This window comes from Ranitomeya imitator, chromosome 2 (assembly GCF_032444005.1).
Source record: "Ranitomeya imitator isolate aRanImi1 chromosome 2, aRanImi1.pri, whole genome shotgun sequence".
NCBI classification, from domain to species: domain Eukaryota; kingdom Metazoa; phylum Chordata; class Amphibia; order Anura; family Dendrobatidae; genus Ranitomeya; species Ranitomeya imitator.
Window position 1 is genome coordinate 473,834,306 of NC_091283.1, and position 20,011 is coordinate 473,854,316.

General features: G+C 42.8%; 1 protein-coding gene across 10 annotated transcripts in view; it reads left to right on the forward strand.

Moving 5' to 3' along the window:
* Positions 1-20,011, forward strand: part of MAPT (microtubule associated protein tau) — a 111,879-nt gene that overhangs the window by 59,744 nt on the left and 32,124 nt on the right. For all 10 annotated transcript variants that reach the window (XM_069751297.1, XM_069751305.1, XM_069751301.1 and 7 more), the window contains exon 2: positions 10,383-10,553. In XM_069751297.1, coding sequence (XP_069607398.1) covers positions 10,400-10,553 — 154 coding nt within the window. In that variant the 5' untranslated portion in view covers positions 10,383-10,399. The remainder of the gene's footprint in view (positions 1-10,382; positions 10,554-20,011) is intronic.

Genomic DNA, 20,011 nt, shown 5'->3' on the forward strand with positions numbered 1-20,011 from the left:
TCCCCGAAGCCATCGATCGCCTGTAAAAAAAATAATAAACCAACCGTATACTCCCTGTCCGACGCAGTCCAATTACCGTAATAACGTGTGTCCCACGATGATCTCCCCTATAGAACAGTGACATCAGGAGATGTGACAGTTCTATAGTCCTCCAGTGACACACTGACAGGAGACAATGGCTCCTGCAGTGTTATCACTGAGGGTTCAAAGAGTTATTTGCTCTCACTTTACGGCACTGCTGTGCAAGAATTTTCCCACGCAGCAGGGCCGCAAATAACAGTGAACTATACTGTACTCACAGCGGCGGAGGGATACAGTGCGGAAGGATACCTTCTGCCATTGTATCGCCGATGCCCCTGGAGAGCGGTCACTGTAGCAGGCATAGCCGGATGCGACTAGTAGTCCCATCGGACGATGCCTGCCTGTATACAGACCCGCTTGCACACACAGCCGTGCACAAACCCACACACAGCCCCGCAGACCCCCGCACATAGAGCCCCGCAAATCCACGCACACAGACACACACACACACACAGCCCGCAGACCCCTGCACAGCTCCGCCGACCCAAGCACACAGAAACACACACAGCCCCGCAGACACCCGCAGACCACCACAGACACACAAAAACACCCGCACACAGACATGCACATTGTTTCCGCACACACCTACCCTCCGCCCACACACTCCGATCTGCAGCGTTTCTTGCACGCAACTCCACAGCAAAACCGCAGATCTTTTTAAACCTGCGGTTTTTGCTGTGGATTTGACTGAATCAATGGGTGCAGAAATGCTGCAGATCCGCAAAAAGAATTGACATGCGGTGGAAAAAAAATGCAGCGATTCCGCACATTTTTTTTCCGCAGCATGTGCACAGCATTTTTGTATTTCCCATGGATTAACATTGTGTGCACAACGCACTGCGGATTTTAGGCAATTCCGCGCGTCTAAAAACGCTGCGGAAACACATCTAAATCCGCATTGTGTGCACATACCCTTAAAAAAGCATTTACAGAATGTTTCATAAAACGTAAAAAAAAGCCAAGAAAAAACCTCTTCAGGATGAGAAAACACCACATAGAAGGAGCTTTTCCTGAAGTCGATTCCACTTGAAAACTTGTTTTTGTCTCATCATAAAAAAGCACCATCTGAATATAACCTAATACGTCTCTCTGAGGTGTTATTACCTCAGTTTTTATACCAGGCCTTGCTCCATCCATGTTTTGCCCATTGGTGGGAAGTCTTTCATGTAGTGGCATCGCAAACAGATTACATCACACATTTTTATGTTGCTCTCTGAGAAAATGCCATTCATAAAAATAGATGTCCAATAACCGGGAGCGGCAGACATAATATTTACAGCCCCATGTAACCCATAAAAGCTGGGAGCACATGACTAATGAATTTAATTCTCTCGGGCCTATAAATACTACACAGATTACTGGGAGTCGCGTCAGTCCGCTCAGAAATACACACTGTTTCCTGATAAGTTTTTGGCAGGCTGTAACTGATAGGTTAAGAAAGTTGGTTATTTGCAGCACTAATGCTGTTTTTGGATCATCTTAACATTATTGCACATTTTTCACCAGAATCGGTGATCCATGTTGTCAGCGACTGCAAAACTTTGCTTTTTACTGCATCGAAAGGGAATAATGGCCAGACTGCAGATCTGGGATATTTCTGGTCTAGGAAAATGGTTGTGTGAATACTACTACGTTCAGTGTGTCAAGCGTGACCTACGTAAATACTAGGGGTATCTGCACACGTTGCAGATTTGGCTGCGGATCCGCAGCAGATTTGACACTGTGGATCTGCAGCTGTTTACATGCGTTGTACAGTACCATGTAAAGCTATGGAAAACCAAATCTGCTATGCACGGAAAATACAGTGCAGAATTGCTGTGGTTTATTTTCTGCAGCATGTCAATTCTTTGTGCGGATTCCGCAGCATTTTACGCCTATTCCTTAATAGGAATCCGCAGGTGTAAAAACACAGGTGAAATCCGTACAAAAACCGCATTAAATCCGCAGGTAAAACACAGGGCGTTTTACCTGCGGATTTTTCTGAATCTGCGCAGAAAAATCTGCACACGAATCCGCAACGTGTGCACATACCCTTAAAATGAAGCCTGAAGTATTTTAAGGGTCTTTACAGTACTCATGGTGGTCAGGTGAGCCGCAGCAAACATAGGAGTTGTGCGACCTAAAACCTGAGGTGTTGTCTCCTCTTATGACAGTCTTGCACCACTGGAATGGGGTGTGCCAAATGTTAATGAGACACATACCTTTAAATAAATTTGGCACATTTTTGGACTGTTCGTGCATCAGAAAATGTCATTTACGGCAGTGATGATTTGCCATAGAGTTTGGTTGCAATTTACATCACTTTATAGCTAATTGCTCACATGGTGATTGGTCATGCCCCATTTTAGAAAAGTGCCAGACCCAGTGCAAAAAAAATAGCAAATTTTTAAATGCAAATATCCCTTTGTTGTAAATTGTGAATCTTTTGTCTCTGGCAAGGCAATCTTCTGCTATTCACAAATATGTATTTCCAACATTTAGGGTATGTTCACACGGGTGTGTTTTCAGCCTGAGTGCTGTCCATGTAAAACCTGACCTCACACAGGGGCAGCACTAGGTGCAATGTTGTTCATTAGGGCTGTGCCGAGGACAGTTTTTTTACATAGACCATGTGAAAAAAAAATATCAGCATGCACTATTCTCTTCTGTGTTTTCGATAAGACTCGCCTATTAAAGTATTGGTGAGCAAAAAACAAACAAAAATGGGGTCACCTGTGTAGCATGATTTTTATAAATGCTTTGCCATTATTAACATAGGAAACAGTATTTGGTCTTATAGTCAACCACTGATGTACAAAAACGGATGCTATACATGTGCGGCGCCGTTCCCGCTTTGTTTGCACTCGCGGTACTGGGGCTCTCATGCGGTGGTTGTAACACATGCCGTGACAGCACAGGAGGCTCGGGACCGCGAATGCCAACACTGCGGGAACGGTACCAGCACAGGAGGCGAGTATAAGGCCTCTTTTCCACTTGCGAGAAAAACGGACGAGTGCAATCCGATAAAAAATCGGATTGCACTCGGACCAATGTTATTCAATAGGTGTCTTTTCATTTGCGATTTTTTTTGTCAGCCGAAATCTGACTGAGAAAAAAATCGCAGCATGCTGCGTATTGCTGCGATTCTCAGACGAGACTCGCCAATGCAAGTCAATGGGTGCGAGAAAAACAACGCACAGCACTCGCACCATGCGAGTGCTGTCTGATTTTTACGCACCGGTGTCCTTTGAAAAGCCGGCAATTCAGCGCGGTGTACAGTAAAATCACACTGACAGGTTAGAATAGAATAGATATATACACATAGAATAGGTATATATACATATATATATGTCAGTGAGACACCTATATATATATTTATATTTAATGCAGCGCTAGATAGCTTAAAAGCCGGTAATGCAGGTAATGCAATTGCCGGCTTTTGCTATCTGCTTCACAAACCCGACAGGATATGAGACATGGTTTACATACAGTAAACCATCTCATATCCATTCTTTTATTACATATTCCTCTTTAGTAATGTAGGAAGTGTCTTTCAGTCAAATTTGGTGTTTCTAGCTATTAAATTAAAGGGTTAAATCTCGGAAAAAATTCCGCGCAATTTTCTCCGCCAGAGTGGTAAAGCCAGTGACTGAGGGCAGATATTAATAGCCCGGAGAGGGTCCATGGTTATTGGCCCCCCCTGGCTAAAAACATCTGCCCCCAGCCACCCCAGAAAAGGCACATCTGGAAGATGTGCCTTTTCTGGCACTTGGCCACTCTCTTCCCAATCCTGTGTAGCAGTGGGATATGGGGTAATGAAGGGTTAATGTCACCTTGCTATTGTAAGGTGACATTAAGCCAGGTTAATAATGGAGAGGCGTCAATTATGACATCTATCCATTATTAATCCAATAGTACAAAATGGTTAATAAAACACACACACATTATTGCAAAGTATTTTAATTAAATACATACACAGGGTGTTTTAATATTTTATTATACTCTTAATCCACCTGAAGACCCTTGTTCTGTAAAAAAGGAAAAATAAAAAATCAACAATATCCCATACCTTCCGTCGTTCAGTCACGTCCCACGATGTAAATCCATCTGAAGGGGTTAAATCATGTTACACCCAGGAGCTCTGCTAATGCAGCTGTGCTCGTGGCTGTAAAATCCCGGGGAATGAATGGAATGCAGGGGAATGACCTGTAGTTACCTCGAGTTGCGGTGATGCGCCCTCTGCTGGATGTCCTCATATGAACTCAAGCCTGGGAACTTTTCTGAATATTTTCCCACGCTCGAGTTCATATGAGGACATCCAGCAGAGGGCGCATCACCGCAACTCGAGGTAACTACAGGTCATTCACCTACATTCCATTCATTCGCTGGGTTTTTACAGGCAGGGGCGGCTGCATTAGCAGGCTTCTGCTTGTAAAATTAGTTAACCCTTTAACCCTTTCAGATGGATTTACAGCGTGGGACGAGACTGATCGTCGGAAGGTATGGAATATTGTTGTTTGTTTTGTTTACATTTGTTTCAGGTGACAAGGGTCTTCAGGTGGATTACCAGTATAATAAAATGTTAAAACAACCTGTGTATTTATTTCATTAAAATACTTTGTAATAATGTGTGTGTGCTTTTTTAACCATTTCATAATATTGGATTAATAATGGATAGGTGTCATAATTGACGCCTCTCCATTATTAATCTGGCTTAATGTCACCTTACAATAGCAAGGTGACATTAACCCTTCATTACCCCATATCCCACTGCTACACGGGAGTGGGAAGAGAGAGGCTAAGTGCCAGAATAGGTGCATCTTACAGATGTGCCTTTTCTGGGGTGGCTGGGGGCAGATATTTTTAGCCAGCGGGGGCCAATAACCATGGACCCTCTCCAGGCTATTAATATCTGCCCTCAGTCACTGGCTTTCCCACTCTGGCGGAGAAAAATGTTTTCCATGATTTAACCCTTTATTTTAATAGCTAGAAAAACCAAATTTGACTGAAAGACACTTCTTACATTACTAAAGAGGAATATCTAATAAAAGAATGGATATGAGATGGTTTACTGTATGTAAACCATGTCTCATATCCTGTCAGGTTTGTGAAGGAGATAGCAAAAGCCGGCAATTGAATTACCGGCTTTTCTGCTATCTAGCGCTGCATTAAATATATAAATATATATATATATATATATATATATATATATATATATATATATATATAGGTGTCTCATTGACATACAGTGGGGCAAAAAAGTATTTAGTCAGTCAGCAATAGTGCAAGTTCCACCACTTAAAAAGATGAGAGGTGTCTGTAATTTACATCATAGGTAGACCTCAACTATGGGAGACAAACTGAGAAAAAAAAATCCAGAAAATCACATTGTCTGTTTTTTTAACATTTTATTTGCATATTATGGTGGAAAATAAGTATTTGGTCAGAAACAAAATTTCATCTCAATACTTTGTAATATATCCTTTGTTGGCAATGACAGAGGTCAAACGTTTTCTGTAAGTCTTCACAAGGTTGCCACACACTGTTGTTGGTATGTTGGCCAATTCCTCCATGCAGATCTCCTCTAGAGCAGTGATGTTTTTGGCTTTTCGCTTGGCAACACGGACTTTCAACTCCCTCCAAAGGTTTTCTATAGGGTTGAGATCTGGAGACTGGCTAGGCCACTCCAGGACCTTGAAATGCTTGTTACGAAGCCACTCCTTCGTTGCCCTGGCGGTGTGCTTTGGATCATTGTCATGTTGAAAGACCCAGCCACGTTTCATCTTCAATGCCCTTGCTGATGGAATGAGGTTTGCACTCAAAATCTCACGATACATGGCCCCATTCATTCTTTCATGTACCCGGATCAGTCGTCCTGGCCCCTTTGCAGAGAAACAGCCCCAAAGCATGATGTTTCCACCACCATGCTTTACAGTAGGTATGGTGTTTGATGGATGCAACTCAGTATTCTTTTTCCTCCAAACATGACAAGTTGTGTTTCTACCAAACAGTTCCAGTTTGGTTTCATCAGACCATAGGACATTCTCCAAAAACTCCTCTGGATCATCCAAATGCTCTCTAGCAAACTTCAGACGGGCCCGGACGTGTACTGGCTTAAGCTGTGGGACACGTCTGGCACTGCAGGATCTGAGTCCATGGTGGCGTAGTGTGTTACTTATGGTAGGCCTTGTTACATTGGTCCCAGCTCTCTGCAGTTCATTCACTAGGTCCCCCCGCGTGGTTCTGGGATTTTTGCTCACCGTTCTTGTGATCATTCTGACCCCACGGGGTGGGATTTTGCATGGAGCCCCAGATCGAGGGAGATTATCAGTGGTCTTGTATGTCTTCCATTTTCTAATTATTGCTCCCACTGTTGATTTCTTCACTCCAAGCTGGTTTGCTATTGCAGATTCAGTCTTCCCAGCCTGGTGCAGGGCTACAATTTTGTTTCTGGTGTCCTTTGACAGCTCTTTGGTCTTCACCATAGTGGAGTTTGGAGTCAGACTGTTTGAGGGTGTGCACAGGTGTCTTTTTATACCGATAACAAGTTTAAACAGGTGCCATTACTACAGGTAATGAGTGGAGGAAAGAGGAGACTCTTAAAGAAGAAGTTACAAGTCTGTGAGAGCCAGAAATCTTGATTGTTTGTTTCTGACCAAATACTTATTTTCCACCATAATATGCAAATAAAATGTTAAAAAAACAGACAATGTGATTTTCTGGATTTTTTTTTCTCAGTTTGTCTCCCATAATTGAGGTCTACCTATGATGTAAATTACAGACGCCTCTCATCTTTTTAAGTGGTGGAACTTGCACTATTGCTGACTGACTAAATACTTTTTTGCCCCACTGTATATATGTATATATACCTATTCTATGTGTATATATCTACTCTAATCTAACCTGTCAGTGTGATTTTACTGTACACTGCGCTGAATTGCCGGCTTTTCAAAGGACACCGGTGCGTTAAAATCGGACAGCAATACGGATGTCATACAGATGTTGCTATAAAAAAATCGCATGACACTCGCATGACAATCACATGATTTTCCTCCGTTTTTTCGGTCCGTAAATCGGACCGCTTTTTATCTCTCAAGTGGAAAAGAGGCCTAAGTTTCATTATTTTATGGAGGCCAAGCAAGGGGTATGGGAAGAAGTTGTCCAAGTAGTGGACAACTTCTTTAATTGTAATCCTCATCTTGTCTACATGTTTGCTAGCAGAAAGCCATTTTTATCCCCATCTAGTGTAGAACATACAGTATAAAACAATACACTTAAAGGAGGCGGACACTTAGACTTGGTAGATTGTGCCTAGGTGTCCGTCTCCAGTAGGTGTACATGCCTGAAAATGATGCACCTCATGTACGTTCCTTCTGTCGGCACTATTATACAGCCATGGCCAAAAGTATTGACACCCCTGCAATTCTGTTAGATAATACTCATTTTCTTCCTGAAAATGATTGCAAACACAAATTATTTGGTATTATTATCTTCAATTAATTTATCTTAAATGAAAAAACATAAAAAGAATTGTCCTAAAGCCAAATTGGATATAATTCCACACCAAACATAAAAAAGGGGGTGGACAAAAGTATTGGCACTGTTCGAAAAATCATGTGATGCTTCTCTAATTTGTGTAATTAACAGCACCTGTAACTTACCTGTGGCACCTAACAGGTGTTGGCAATAACTAAATCACACTTGCAGCCAGTTGACATGGATTCAAGTTGACTCAACCTCTGTCCTGTGTCCTTGTGTGTGCCACATTGAGCATGGAGAAAAGAAAGAAGACCAAAGAACTGTCTGAGGACTTGAGAAACCAAATTGCAAGGAAGCATGAGCTATCTCAAGGCTACAAGTCCATCTCCAAAGACCTGACTGTTCCTGTGTCTACCGTGCGCAGTGTCATCAAGACGTTTAAAGCCCATGGCACTGTGGCTAACCTCCCTAGATGTGGACGGAAAAGAAAAATTGACGAGATTTCAACGCAAGACTGTGCGGATGTTGGATAAAGAACCTCGACTAACTTCCAAACAAGTTCAAGCTGCCCTGCAGTCCGAGGGTACAACAGTGTCAACTCGTACTATCCGTCGGTGTCTGAATGAAAAGGGACTGCATGGTAGGTGACCCAGGAAGACAAAGGGTCAACATAGAGTTTACAAGAGATAAAAAGAGGCATTCAAAGAAAAGAACACTGTCCCTACAATCAAACATGGCGGAGGTTCCCTGATGTTTTGGGGTTGCTCTGCTGCCTCTGGCACTGGACTGCTTGACCGTGTGCATTGCATTATGAAGTCTGAAGACTACCAACAAATTTTGCAGAATAATGTAGGGCCCAGTGTGAGAAAGCTGGGTCTCCCTCAGAGGTCATGGGTCTTTCAGCAGGACAATGACCCAAAACACACTTCAAAAAGCACTAGAAAATGGTTTGAGAGAAAGCACTGGAGACTTCTATGGTGACCAGCAATGAGTCCAGACCTGAATCCCATAGAACACCTGTGGAGAGATCTAACAATGGCAGTTTGGAGAAGGCACCCTTCAAATATCAGTGACCTGGAGCAGTTTGCCAAAGAAGAATGGTCTAAAATTCCAGCAGAGCATTGTAAGAAACTCATTGATGGTTACCGGAAGCGGTTGGTCACAGTTATTTTGGCTAAAGGTTGTGCAACCAAGTATTAGGCTGAGGGTGCCAATACTTTTGTCTGGCTCATTTTTGGAGTTTTGTGTGAAATGATCAATGTTTTGCTTTTTGCTTCATTCTCTTTTGTGTTTTTTCATTTAAGACAAATTAAATGAAGATAATAATACCAAAGAATTTGTGATTGCAATCATTTTCAGGAAGAAACTGAGTATTATCTGACAGAATTGCAGGGGTGTCACTACTTTTGGCCATGACTGTAGTCTATGGCCCCGAATCCCATTTTGTGAGGGTTTCAGATGTAAGCCCTGACGGAGCCACTTGAACTGGTGTCTGAACACAGTGTGAAGCACCCTTAAAATGAAAAAAAGTCCCACAATTGGATGTGTTAAAAAAAAATTGCTGTCCCAAGATAATCTTATAAATGTGCCCCTGCTATATACTGTGTAATAGCTGTGTCTAACCGAGGAGGGACATGTATGGAGATACCATAGCTTCTGGGCAGATAAGGAAGCAAAAGAGTATACAGACAGGACAGCACGGGATCACAGCTGATTCTTTCTGTGAGATAAAACAAGTTTTTAAACAGTCATTTAGATGTTTTTCCTTACAGAAAACAACAGCTGTGATCCCATGCTGTCCTGTCTGTATCCTCTTTTTCTTCCTCCTCTGCCCAGGCAGGAGCTGTGGTACAATCAGACCATGTTCCTGCATGGTCAGACATGGTCATTACACGGTACACAGCAGGGGCACATTTATAAGATTATCTCAGCACAGGGATACATTTTTTTTTAACACATCCAATTATGAAACATATTTTTATCCCTAGATCTATTGATTAAAGTGTACTTTGTTCATGGGAAAACCCCTATAAGAAAAGGGTCATGTTTAGTGTTGGGAGGAAGCTTGCTTTATCAGAAACCTTCTGGAGCTGCTATACTTGTAGAGCAGTCCTAAATGTATTCATTTTGTTTTAAAAATGTACAGAAAACCTTGCATCTTGTCTGAATATTGTGTATTCTTGGGCCAGACCATGTAGACATGTTGCTATTGAGTGAATGCACTTCATTGCTGGCCCTAGACTGCACCCCCCTCCACCCTTGTGTTCCCTTATATTATTGTATATTGCATATGATATCCCTGAGGCAGGAAAAATGTAATAAAGATTCTCAGTATGTGGGTAAAGCAGTGCTGCTTTTTTTCAATATTCACATATATTAGGCTGATGCCAGGTATGGGTACTGTAGTTTATCTGCATATTATTGTCTAGGGAATAGCTTGCAGTGGGGTTTAGCATGGAGTTGCATCTGTGTTGATTGACTATGAGAGCAGCATAACTTATATGTGTATTTGGCTGCTGTGTCCTCATTAACAACCCTGATGTCAGTGTTAGGTGGTACTGGGAATGCATCCGGTCTGTGCACTTTCTCCCTTATTGTGCTCCTTCTGGTCCCTGGCAGCCGCACAGTAATTGACGTTCCCCTAAGGGGTTTGGAGCCCAACTTGTAAAAGCACATTACGGTCTTTGAGATTTTCCTGATGCCATGTTCTGTCTAACTAAAATATAAGAGCTAGGTTATAATCTCAATGCGTTATTGCAATCTCTCCATCTGCGTTGGTACTGCATCACGTCATTGGCGGCTGTCTGATACTTGTCTGACGTGTACTCTCTTCTGTTACCCAGGTTCATCATAATCCAGGATGACTGATCAGTATCAGGACTATGATGCAATGGGGGACCATGCCGGTGATGGCTCCGCTCACGAGACCAACTCTGGAGGCACTGGTGGAAATGATGGCGGTCACACACAGGAGGGTGTCATCAGGCTGCCAACTGCATCACAACATGGAGATGGTAAGTGGAGAATTTACACAATGTATAGATTTTTTTGTGATCCTTGTGGGAAACAAGCAGACCTAAGAGAACATCGCCTTTGTTTGCTCCTTTAATATCAGCTGACCTAATTGGTCAACGCCAGTGCGTTTAGTGCGCAGGCATCCTTACAAGATCTCTTGGGTTTTACTGTAATGGTGTTCTGCATTTCCAACCTAATATATAATCCTTCTGAGCCTTATGAATGTCTCCTTCTTGTTTCATTTTTCTGACGCACTTGCTGTTATCATGGCAGCACTTACTAATGATACCTTGATACCCCTTTTACTAAACTGCATCCTAATGGCTCCTCTTTCCAGCATTGAAGAAGTTTTTGACGCCTTTGAAGGCAGGGAGGAGTATATTTGTGGGGCTCCAGGTAAGGCCTCCAGTGTTGCTGGTGACTTAGATTCAGTATGTGTTTATATACACGTATCCAGATCTTAGAGAACTTTGTACGAAGTCTGAAATTTACCGTACTCACGCTTATAACGTCATACACAGATGCAATCAAAGTTATTCAGCCCTTTCATGATCAGAGTGTTCAGTTCTCCGAAGAGCAACCTATTTTGACCTGATACAAACATGAGGCATAGTCACACACCAGCTTCACATACCAGGAATCTTAGCTCATTCCTCATGGCCAGTAACTTTCACTAATATACTTGGGATGTCAAGAGAGTGGAATAATAAGTTAAGACAAGAGACTATTGCTTTACACAAGCAAGGAAAAATATGAAAAAAGCCATTGAATGTTCCTGGAGATGTAGTTAGAAGCCGGTGTCACATGCTCAAAGCTAAAAGAACACTGTCCACAATACCTGGACGTGGCAGAAGAGCAAGCGGTCACCGGCTGTCACCAGAATCCTGAGGAGGCAGGTAGTCTAAAAACCGTGAGTCACTGGAAAAGAACTGCAGCAAGGTTTGATGGCAGAAGGTACTGAGATTTTAGTTAGCAGAGTAAGACCATGTGCACACGGCATCTTTTTCAGGTGCATTACACCCCCGAAGTGCGCCTAAAAAATCGTCCATAAAAAGCACATAGTACCCAACAATGTCAAAACTGTTTTACTGCTTCAGGGTTTGGAAACCTTGAAGTGGTCAAAAGAAGTGACGTACTTATTCTTTGGACGGCTTCCACACTGAAGCCGCTCATTTTCTTTACTGCTCGGTACAGAGTCCAGACAATGGTGGCAGAGCAGTCGCATGACCTCATATGGCGAATACGGCTTCTTACCCTGCAACCCCCATCCTGAAACGAATCCATTCCAAAATGTCATCCACTTTAAATAAAAACACTACTATTTATATTCTTTGGATACATTTTGGCCACAGCGGCCAATTTTATTAACAAAAAATAACATATAACCATAAATATTAATACAATCTGTATGTAAATATGAGGGGAGAGTTCTTGGAGCTAAAAGATCTGGCTTTTATATCTGGCAAAACACAAACGAACCTCGACCACCATGTTACTCTCAGCCATCCATCACCATCTTGAGGGCACCATATGTCCCTTTCCGGGAAGACTAACCACCAAAAGCTCCCAGGGTAAAACCCCGTCCAGAGCCCATAACCAAATGCCAGATCAACCCCACACAATTTCCAACTGCCTGAAATTTGCTTACAATTCCTTCCCCCGACCAATCAGCGTCAACTCCAAGAACCCCACCCACCGCCAACCTTGCCACTGTGACGAGAAACACAAATATATACATATATATGCAATGCATATATGCCCAATGCTAATCTTTTTTTTTATAATTAACCCATGCCTTCTTGCTAAATACAAAACTAGGAAGGGAAGGATGGGTGGGTCTTCTTGCCTTGGTTCCCAGACTGGAATGGCAGTTTTCCAGCACTTTCCACCAACTACTCCTCCAGCCCCCCCTTAAAACTCCTCCCCTTACCATCCGCCCAACCATTCACATCCACCTTCTCATCCAGGTTTGAAACCTCCCCGGCCAATCGCAGTCATGGGGGGCTTTTGTATAGCTATGCCCTACTCCCGCCCTCATCTAGAACCGTGGCAAATTGTCTCAGGAAAACAACTATCCCTGGGAAAACTCGTCGGCTGTGCTTATGTCTAGAAGATGCTGCATGCACATACTCTAAGGGTATGTTTCCAATGTCTGGATTGGAAGCGCTTTGGATGCAGTTCTGTCCAAAGCGCTGCCGGCTTTTGTACGCTCAGTGATTCCGCATGTGTTCATTGAACCATGCGGAATCAATGCATCCTACGGAGCGTCTCCCCAAGATATATAGACATGCTGCCGTCTAGAGAGATGCGCAGCATGTCCAGTTATGCAGGGAAGCCAGTGGCATCCCTGCACGTATAGTGGAGATGGGATTTCATAAAATCCCATCCACTATGCTATAACATCTGGCCGCTGCGGATTGCACGCTGCTGCTGTACCCATTGTCCAATCCGCAGCAAACACCGCACGTGGAAACATACCCTAAGGGTGTTCTCACCCTGAGTCTTTTGAGGAGGGTCTTTGAGAGATGCTGTGATGGCCGAGGACGACCATTATTAAGAAGGGAGGCATGTAAGAGGGTGGTGCTGTTATGGACAGTAAGGAACACGCTTTCAATTTAAGAGGCTGCACCCCCTTGTCTGGCGTGATGGAATGTTCTGCTTCTCCTATGCAATAATTGTTGTAATGAGCTAGTCTGTGCAGAGTGCAGGTGTGGAGCTGGAGCAGCGTGTGTGAGCTGAGCTGCAGAGAGGACTTTTTGTGCTGATCGCTGAAAGAGAGAAGAACTGTGTCCTGATATAGCTGCAAGAGAGCCACGAAGATACAGAGAAAGGGATTTACAGTTTCCAGGAGCATCCCTAGGATCCAGAAGCAAGGAGAAGACCACGTTTCACAGAGCTGACAGAAAGCCGTGCGCAACACCGTTTTGGACTGCTGGGGGCCCCCAGGGACTGCACCTGATTCTCCAACATCACCGTGAGTCTGTTCCTGTTTGGTGCACCTGTTATGGCCTAGTGTAGGCTTCAATAGTCAGTACACGGGAGCCGTGTGGCCTGCTTAGTAAAGGCCAGGGAGGTTATACGTAGAGTAGCATCATCACTTGTTTATTGTTTACATTTGCTTGTTAGACATATTTTGAGTCTGCAATAGTTGGAGCACCGTGCTATTTTACGGAAAAGATAAAGTTTATTGCTCTTGTAAATTGTCTTTTGCCATTGTATACCTCTGTTTGCATCTTCCTCATTCCCTTCCTTCCTTGCCTTCAAATAAATCTACCCTTTGTCGTTTGCACCTCATCTTGTGTACAGTAGTCTTCCTGCACCGTGGTGGTCCCCCGGCCATCGCTTCAGAAGCATGGTAGTTTTGCGATGATGCCTACAATTAAGCATGGTGGTGGCTCAATGATTCTGTTGGGCTACAGTGCTTGTTCTGGCACTGGAAACTTATAGTATATGGCGAACAAGATGAAGTAAATCAAGAATCAGGAAGCCGTGAGAGAAAACACCTTATCTTCTGTGAGGAAAGTGGAGCTTGGGCATCATTGGACCTTTCTACAGGAAAATGATCACAAGCATACCTCAAAGTCTAATAAGGCTTGGTTTCAAAAGAAGTCCTGGAAGATTTTCCAAGCCACACTGATAGGGAATTTAAATTGTGAGACTCCATGAAGACAGTGATGACAATGTCTGTAAAGCGCTCTGAAATATGATGGTGAAATATACAGTCATGGCCAAAATTTTTGAGAATGACACCAAAATTATATTTTCACATGATCTGCTGCCCTCTGGTTTTTATTAGTGTTTGTCTGATGTTTATATCACATGCAGAAATATAATTGCAATCATATTATGAGTACCAATAGGTTATATTGACAGAATGAGTCAATGCAGCAAGTCAATATTTGCAGCGTTGACCCTTCTTCTTCAAGACCTCTGCAATTCTCCCTGGCATGCTCTCAATCAACTTCTGGACCAAATCCTGACTGATAGCAGTCCATTCTTGCATAATCAATGCTTGCATTTTGCCAGAATTTGTTGGTTTTTGTTTGTCCACCTGTGTCTTGATGATTGACCACACGTTCTCAATGGGATTAAGATCTGGGGAGTTTCCAGGCCATGGACCCAAAATCTCTATGTTTTGTTCCATGAGCCATTTAGTTATCACCCTTGCTTTATGGCAAGGTGCTCCATCATGCTGGAAAAGGCATTGTTGGGCGCCAAACTGCTCTTGGACGGTTGGGAGAAGTTGCTCTTGGAGGACATTCTGGTACCATTCTTTATTCATGGCTGTGTTTTTAGGCAAGATTGTGAGTGAGCCGATTCCCTTGGCTGAGAAGCAACCCCACACATGAATGGTTTCAGGATGCTTTACAGTTGGCATGAGACAAGACTGGTGGTAGCGCTCACCTCTTCTTCTCCGAATAAGCTGTTTTCCAGATGTCCCAAACAATCGAAAATGGGATTCATCAGAGAAAATGACTTTGCCCCAGTCCTCAGCAGTCCACTCCCTGTACCTTTTGCAGAATATCAGTCGGTCCCTGATGTTTTTTCTGGAGAGAAGTGGCTTCTTTGCTGCCCTCCTTGAAACCAGGCCTTGCTCAAAGAGTCTCCGCCTCACAGTGCGTGCAGAAGCACTCACACCAGCCTGCTGCCATTCCTGAGCAAGCTCGGCACTGCTGGTAGTCCGATCCCGCAGCTGAAACAGTTTTAAGATACGGTCCTGGCGCTTGCTGGTCTTTCTTGGGTGCCCTAGAGCCTTTTTGACAACAATGGAAGCTCTCTCCTTGAAGTTCTTGATGATGCGATAGATTGTTGACTGAGGTGCAATCTTTGTAGCTGCGATACTCTTCCCTGTTAGGCCATTTTTGTGCAGTGCAATGATGGCTGCACGTGTTTCTTTAGAGATAACCATGGTTAACTGAAGAGAAACAATGATACCAAGCACCAGCCTCCTTTTAAAGTGTCCAGTGATGTCATTCTTACTTAATCATGACTGATTGATCGCCAGCCCTGTCCTCATCAACACCCACACCTGTGTTAATGGATCAATCACTAAAACGATGTTAGCTGCTCCTTTTAAGGCAGGACTGCAATGATGTTGAAATGTGTTTTGGGGGTTAAAGTTCATTTTCTGGGCAAATATTGACTTTGCAAGTACAGTAATTGCTGTTAAGCTGATCACTCTGACATTCAGGAGTATATGCAAATTGCCATTAGAAAAAATGAAGCAGTAGACTTTGGAAAAATTAATATTTGTCTCATTCTCAAAATTTTTGTCCATGACTGTATGTATGTAAAAGAAATAAATATCACAAATGAAAAAAATAAATTAAAATTCTGGAGTGACCCTCACAGCCACATGGCTTGAAATCTGTAGAAAATCTTTGGTCGGCTTTGCAATTGAAAGACGCAAACTAAGAATATTAGTGATGTGGAGACCATTGTCCATGAAAAATGAGTTAAGATTCTTTGGAAATACAGCCAGAAGCTGGTGCCTGGCTATGCATTATGTTAACAGCAGGTTCTAACAGCCAGAGGGGCTTTACTAAGTACTAAAAACACTTATCATGAAGAGATGAATAATTATGAGGCTGCAGCAGTCAGAAAAAGTGACATTTTGGTCTGAATTTGGAGAAACTGTTACTATATTAGTTGTGCTGAGCTATATAGAGTGCATTGTTCTATTTCATTGATTTATTGCAAACCGCAGAACGTTTATAAATTTTGCTAATAAACCTAATTTGCAATAGGGGGTGAATAGCTTAGATCACAACTGTAATTTAGGCATAATAATTTCTTTATTACTTTATTGAGTTCATATTTACTCTGTATTTATCAAGAATTGCTGGACAATGACCTGGATGTAGTGTTTGATGCAAAACATATTGATAGTGTGGCACATATAGCACTGTAGGAGTTAATGTGAGATTGCAACTATGGACTGCAGACGGAGCTAACCAAAGGAAGCAGCAGAAGACACTTATGTATGCCTGCCGGTTTGAACCAACTAGGACCAGCGCTCTACAAACTACAACTCCCAGCCTTCCCTGACTGCGACAAGCTGTCACTGATTGCTGGTGTTGTAGGCTAGGCTAAGTGGCGACACTGGTCTTGTGACATGCAGATGGCGGTGTCACGTTATGACATTGCACCCAACGATTGTCAGTGTGGCCGCGTTGTACCGTGATGCAATCATTGCAAAAATTCCAACACGAAGATTTTTAGTTGCTAGACACAAATGCAACTTTGACCCTTCAGATCTCAAGCAAATTGTGTGCGATTTATGACTCATAATTAACCTGTCTATGATTTTTTTTTTGCTAGTGTAAAATTGTCGCACATCAAGATGCACAAATATTTTTGGTTGGGTGAGAATCGGAGAATTGCTGTTGCTGTGTAGACATGACGCTAAAGTCAGTGTGAAGGCGCCACAAAGATTTCACAATATGGCCTCACTTACACCTCAGTAATCCAATATGAAGGTGCGAATTAGGTGTATATCACATCATAGACTTGATAATTGTCTCCTTCAGTGTACAAGAGTTTTCTTTTATAGTGGCTTATTCATACAGGCAGGTATTGTGCCAATTCAAAAGATATGCGAACAACCTGTTCACAAAGTCTCTAGCGCCACCTATTAGAAGTAGCAACACAATAAGTCAAAGACCCCCGAAACTTCTGTCTGCAGATGGAGATTCTGGGCTCTTTAATGGGTTGATATTGACTTCTAGGATGGCTGCTTCCAATAGGTGGCATTAGACATTCTGTTTCTATTCCTCTATGAAGAGACTATTTGCATGTTTTATTTCCCAGGGAACATTGCATGGCCTATAAGTCTCCGTTTGCCAGCTTGGAGGTCTCTTTTAAAGGGTTATTCCCATCTCCATAAATGGATATTGTCAGATAGTGCTTGTAAAAGCAAGCGGTTTTGCAATTTGCTGCTTATTGAATTTGCAGCCATTCTTGAGGAATTAACACTTTTCTATTGGATACAGCTCGTTGCCTCGGAGATCGACCGCCGCCGCTAGAGGTAACGGCGTGTTCCAGCGATCCCGACCAGCTTTAAAACAGTGTTTGCAAGCTCAGTAGAAAACAGCTTGTGAGCACGGCGCACGTTTCACTGTCCCAACAGAGGTGGTCAGTATTCAAGGCAACAAGCTGTAAACAGAAATACTTCAGTATTTGGTCAGTATTTTACCTCAGTATTTGGTCAGTATTTTACCTCAGTATTTGGTCAGTATTTTATTGGTAAGCCAAAACCAGGAGTGGGTGATAAATGCAGAAGTGGTGCATATGTTTATATTATACTTTTCCTCTTTTTGTTCCACTCCTGGTTTTGGCTTACAAATACTGAGGTAAAATACTGACCAAATACTGATAGTGTGACGGCAGCCTAACACTTTAAGAAAATCTTTGCCCCCTAGAGATCAGTAAATGCGCAAAAAGTATTTTATGGCAATTTGCCAACGTTTTAGGATTGTTTTTCGTTTTTTTGCCCATGAGGCTTGTGCAACGTGCTGAACCATTTATTGTCTGCGTAGCGCACTTTTTACACCCTAACAAGCCCTGTAACTGTGCCAGACGGACTTAGTCAAATAAGCTTTTAATCCCCCACTCACTGACTGCACGCACAGACTGTGAGGTATTGATACATGAGGTGTATTCAAAAGCTGTAGAGCTTTTCATTTTTCAGAGATGAAAGTTTTTTTGTTTTTTTTTTGGGGGGGGGGAGTTTACAATGATTGTTTTTCCAGAAGCTGGCCATGCATTAGGGATTTCAGACAGATGTTTACTGAAAGACCAGTGGCATAACTTGATATTTGTGGGCCCCAGTGCAAAATCTTTAGCGGGACCCGCAACTATCTTTAATAATATTGGTATGCAGGGACCTTTTGGGCCCTCCTAGGCTACAGGGCCGGGGTGCAACTACAACCTGTGCACTTGCTATATTAATGCCCTTGCAAATGACTCTTTGTTGGTCTGTGATGGTTGGAGTCATCCAAGGTTCCTCATGATATAAGGTGTGGGTCCCATCAGCAAAATCCACATAATTTCTGAGGGCCCCATCGTTCCCTGCGTTCAACAGAGGTACAGGAAAATTGAATGGGAATTTCACCACCTCTTCCCTAACAGCAGCGCAATATTGTGTTTTTTTAGATAGTTTCATGGCATGGTGGCGTGATCTGCATCTACTATACATTGATGGCATATAAACGTATGACACGGGAATACCCCTGTAGAAGGACAAATCACCGATCAATCTCTGTTGCTATATGTTGCTCGGTCAGAACTTCTCAGATGCAGATCTGTCATTTGGGATGAGACACTTTTCACACACCCAACACTGACCAAGAAATCCCTCTTTTCGACTGACACCTCCCATCTGTCACGCCTACTCGTTTAAGAAAAAGTAAAAGATGTTGTAAACCATCCAAAATCTCTAAAGCTTGGCAAACGTCCGAATTAGCTGAGCAATGTGAATAGGGCTTGGATAAGCATTGAAGGGACAACGTCATATTTGAGAATACCATGGCACCTTCATTCTGCTGATTGGTGGAGGTCTTGATTAGGATTCACCCCCCGCACAAATATCAATATCCTATAACGAAAAGTTATCAATGGTTATTCTTAAAAAAAAAAAAGCCTTAATAAAAGAAATTCACCCCAAAATTCTGAATTATTGTACCCCCAAAACGCAACATAATTCCAGTTATATTCAAAGGAAAACGGCATTCACAGGTAAAAGCTGATCTATATAGACAGGGCCTATTAAATGTATTTAATATTAATATATTCAGAGAAATAAACCTCATTTGCTGTTTTCACCATGACTTGTCTGACTTCATGCCAATCTGAATCCCCCCAGCGCAGGTCTAGCACATTTCCTTGGGGATCAGGTTCACATTTCAGCATTTGACCGGATGCACTGACATTCCATGTTCTCATCGCCCTCTCCATTACTAGGACTGAGCAATGTCCAAACCAGAGGTAGGGGAGATAAGTTATAGCATCTCTATATTAATGAGAAAGCCAGGGCCGAGCTCAAATGTGGCGGTGTAACACTAGTACACTGCTAAAAGTTGGAAATCCAGGGAATTTTGTCCCCATTGATTCTCTTTAGATTGACCCCATTCTGTTAGGATACTGAAAGACACAGCTTGAGACTGGCGTGAAGATCGAAAGACCCAGAATGCCAAAACCAGGTTCCCAGCTCCGGCATGAATGCCCCTTCACAATCAGCTGCAGACAAAGGCAGACGTATCCTGTCTCCGTTTAATCTACATCCACAATCAAAGTCTCATCAAAACGTTAGACTTTTTATTTTAATGGTGAATCAATTTCTCAATTTCTGGATGGCAACCTTCATTGTTAACTTCTAGAGACTCTTCCCTGGTCATCCAAATATTGCAGCGTGATCCCTTTACTGTAGTCCTCCACGTGCGATCACTGCAGACTACTG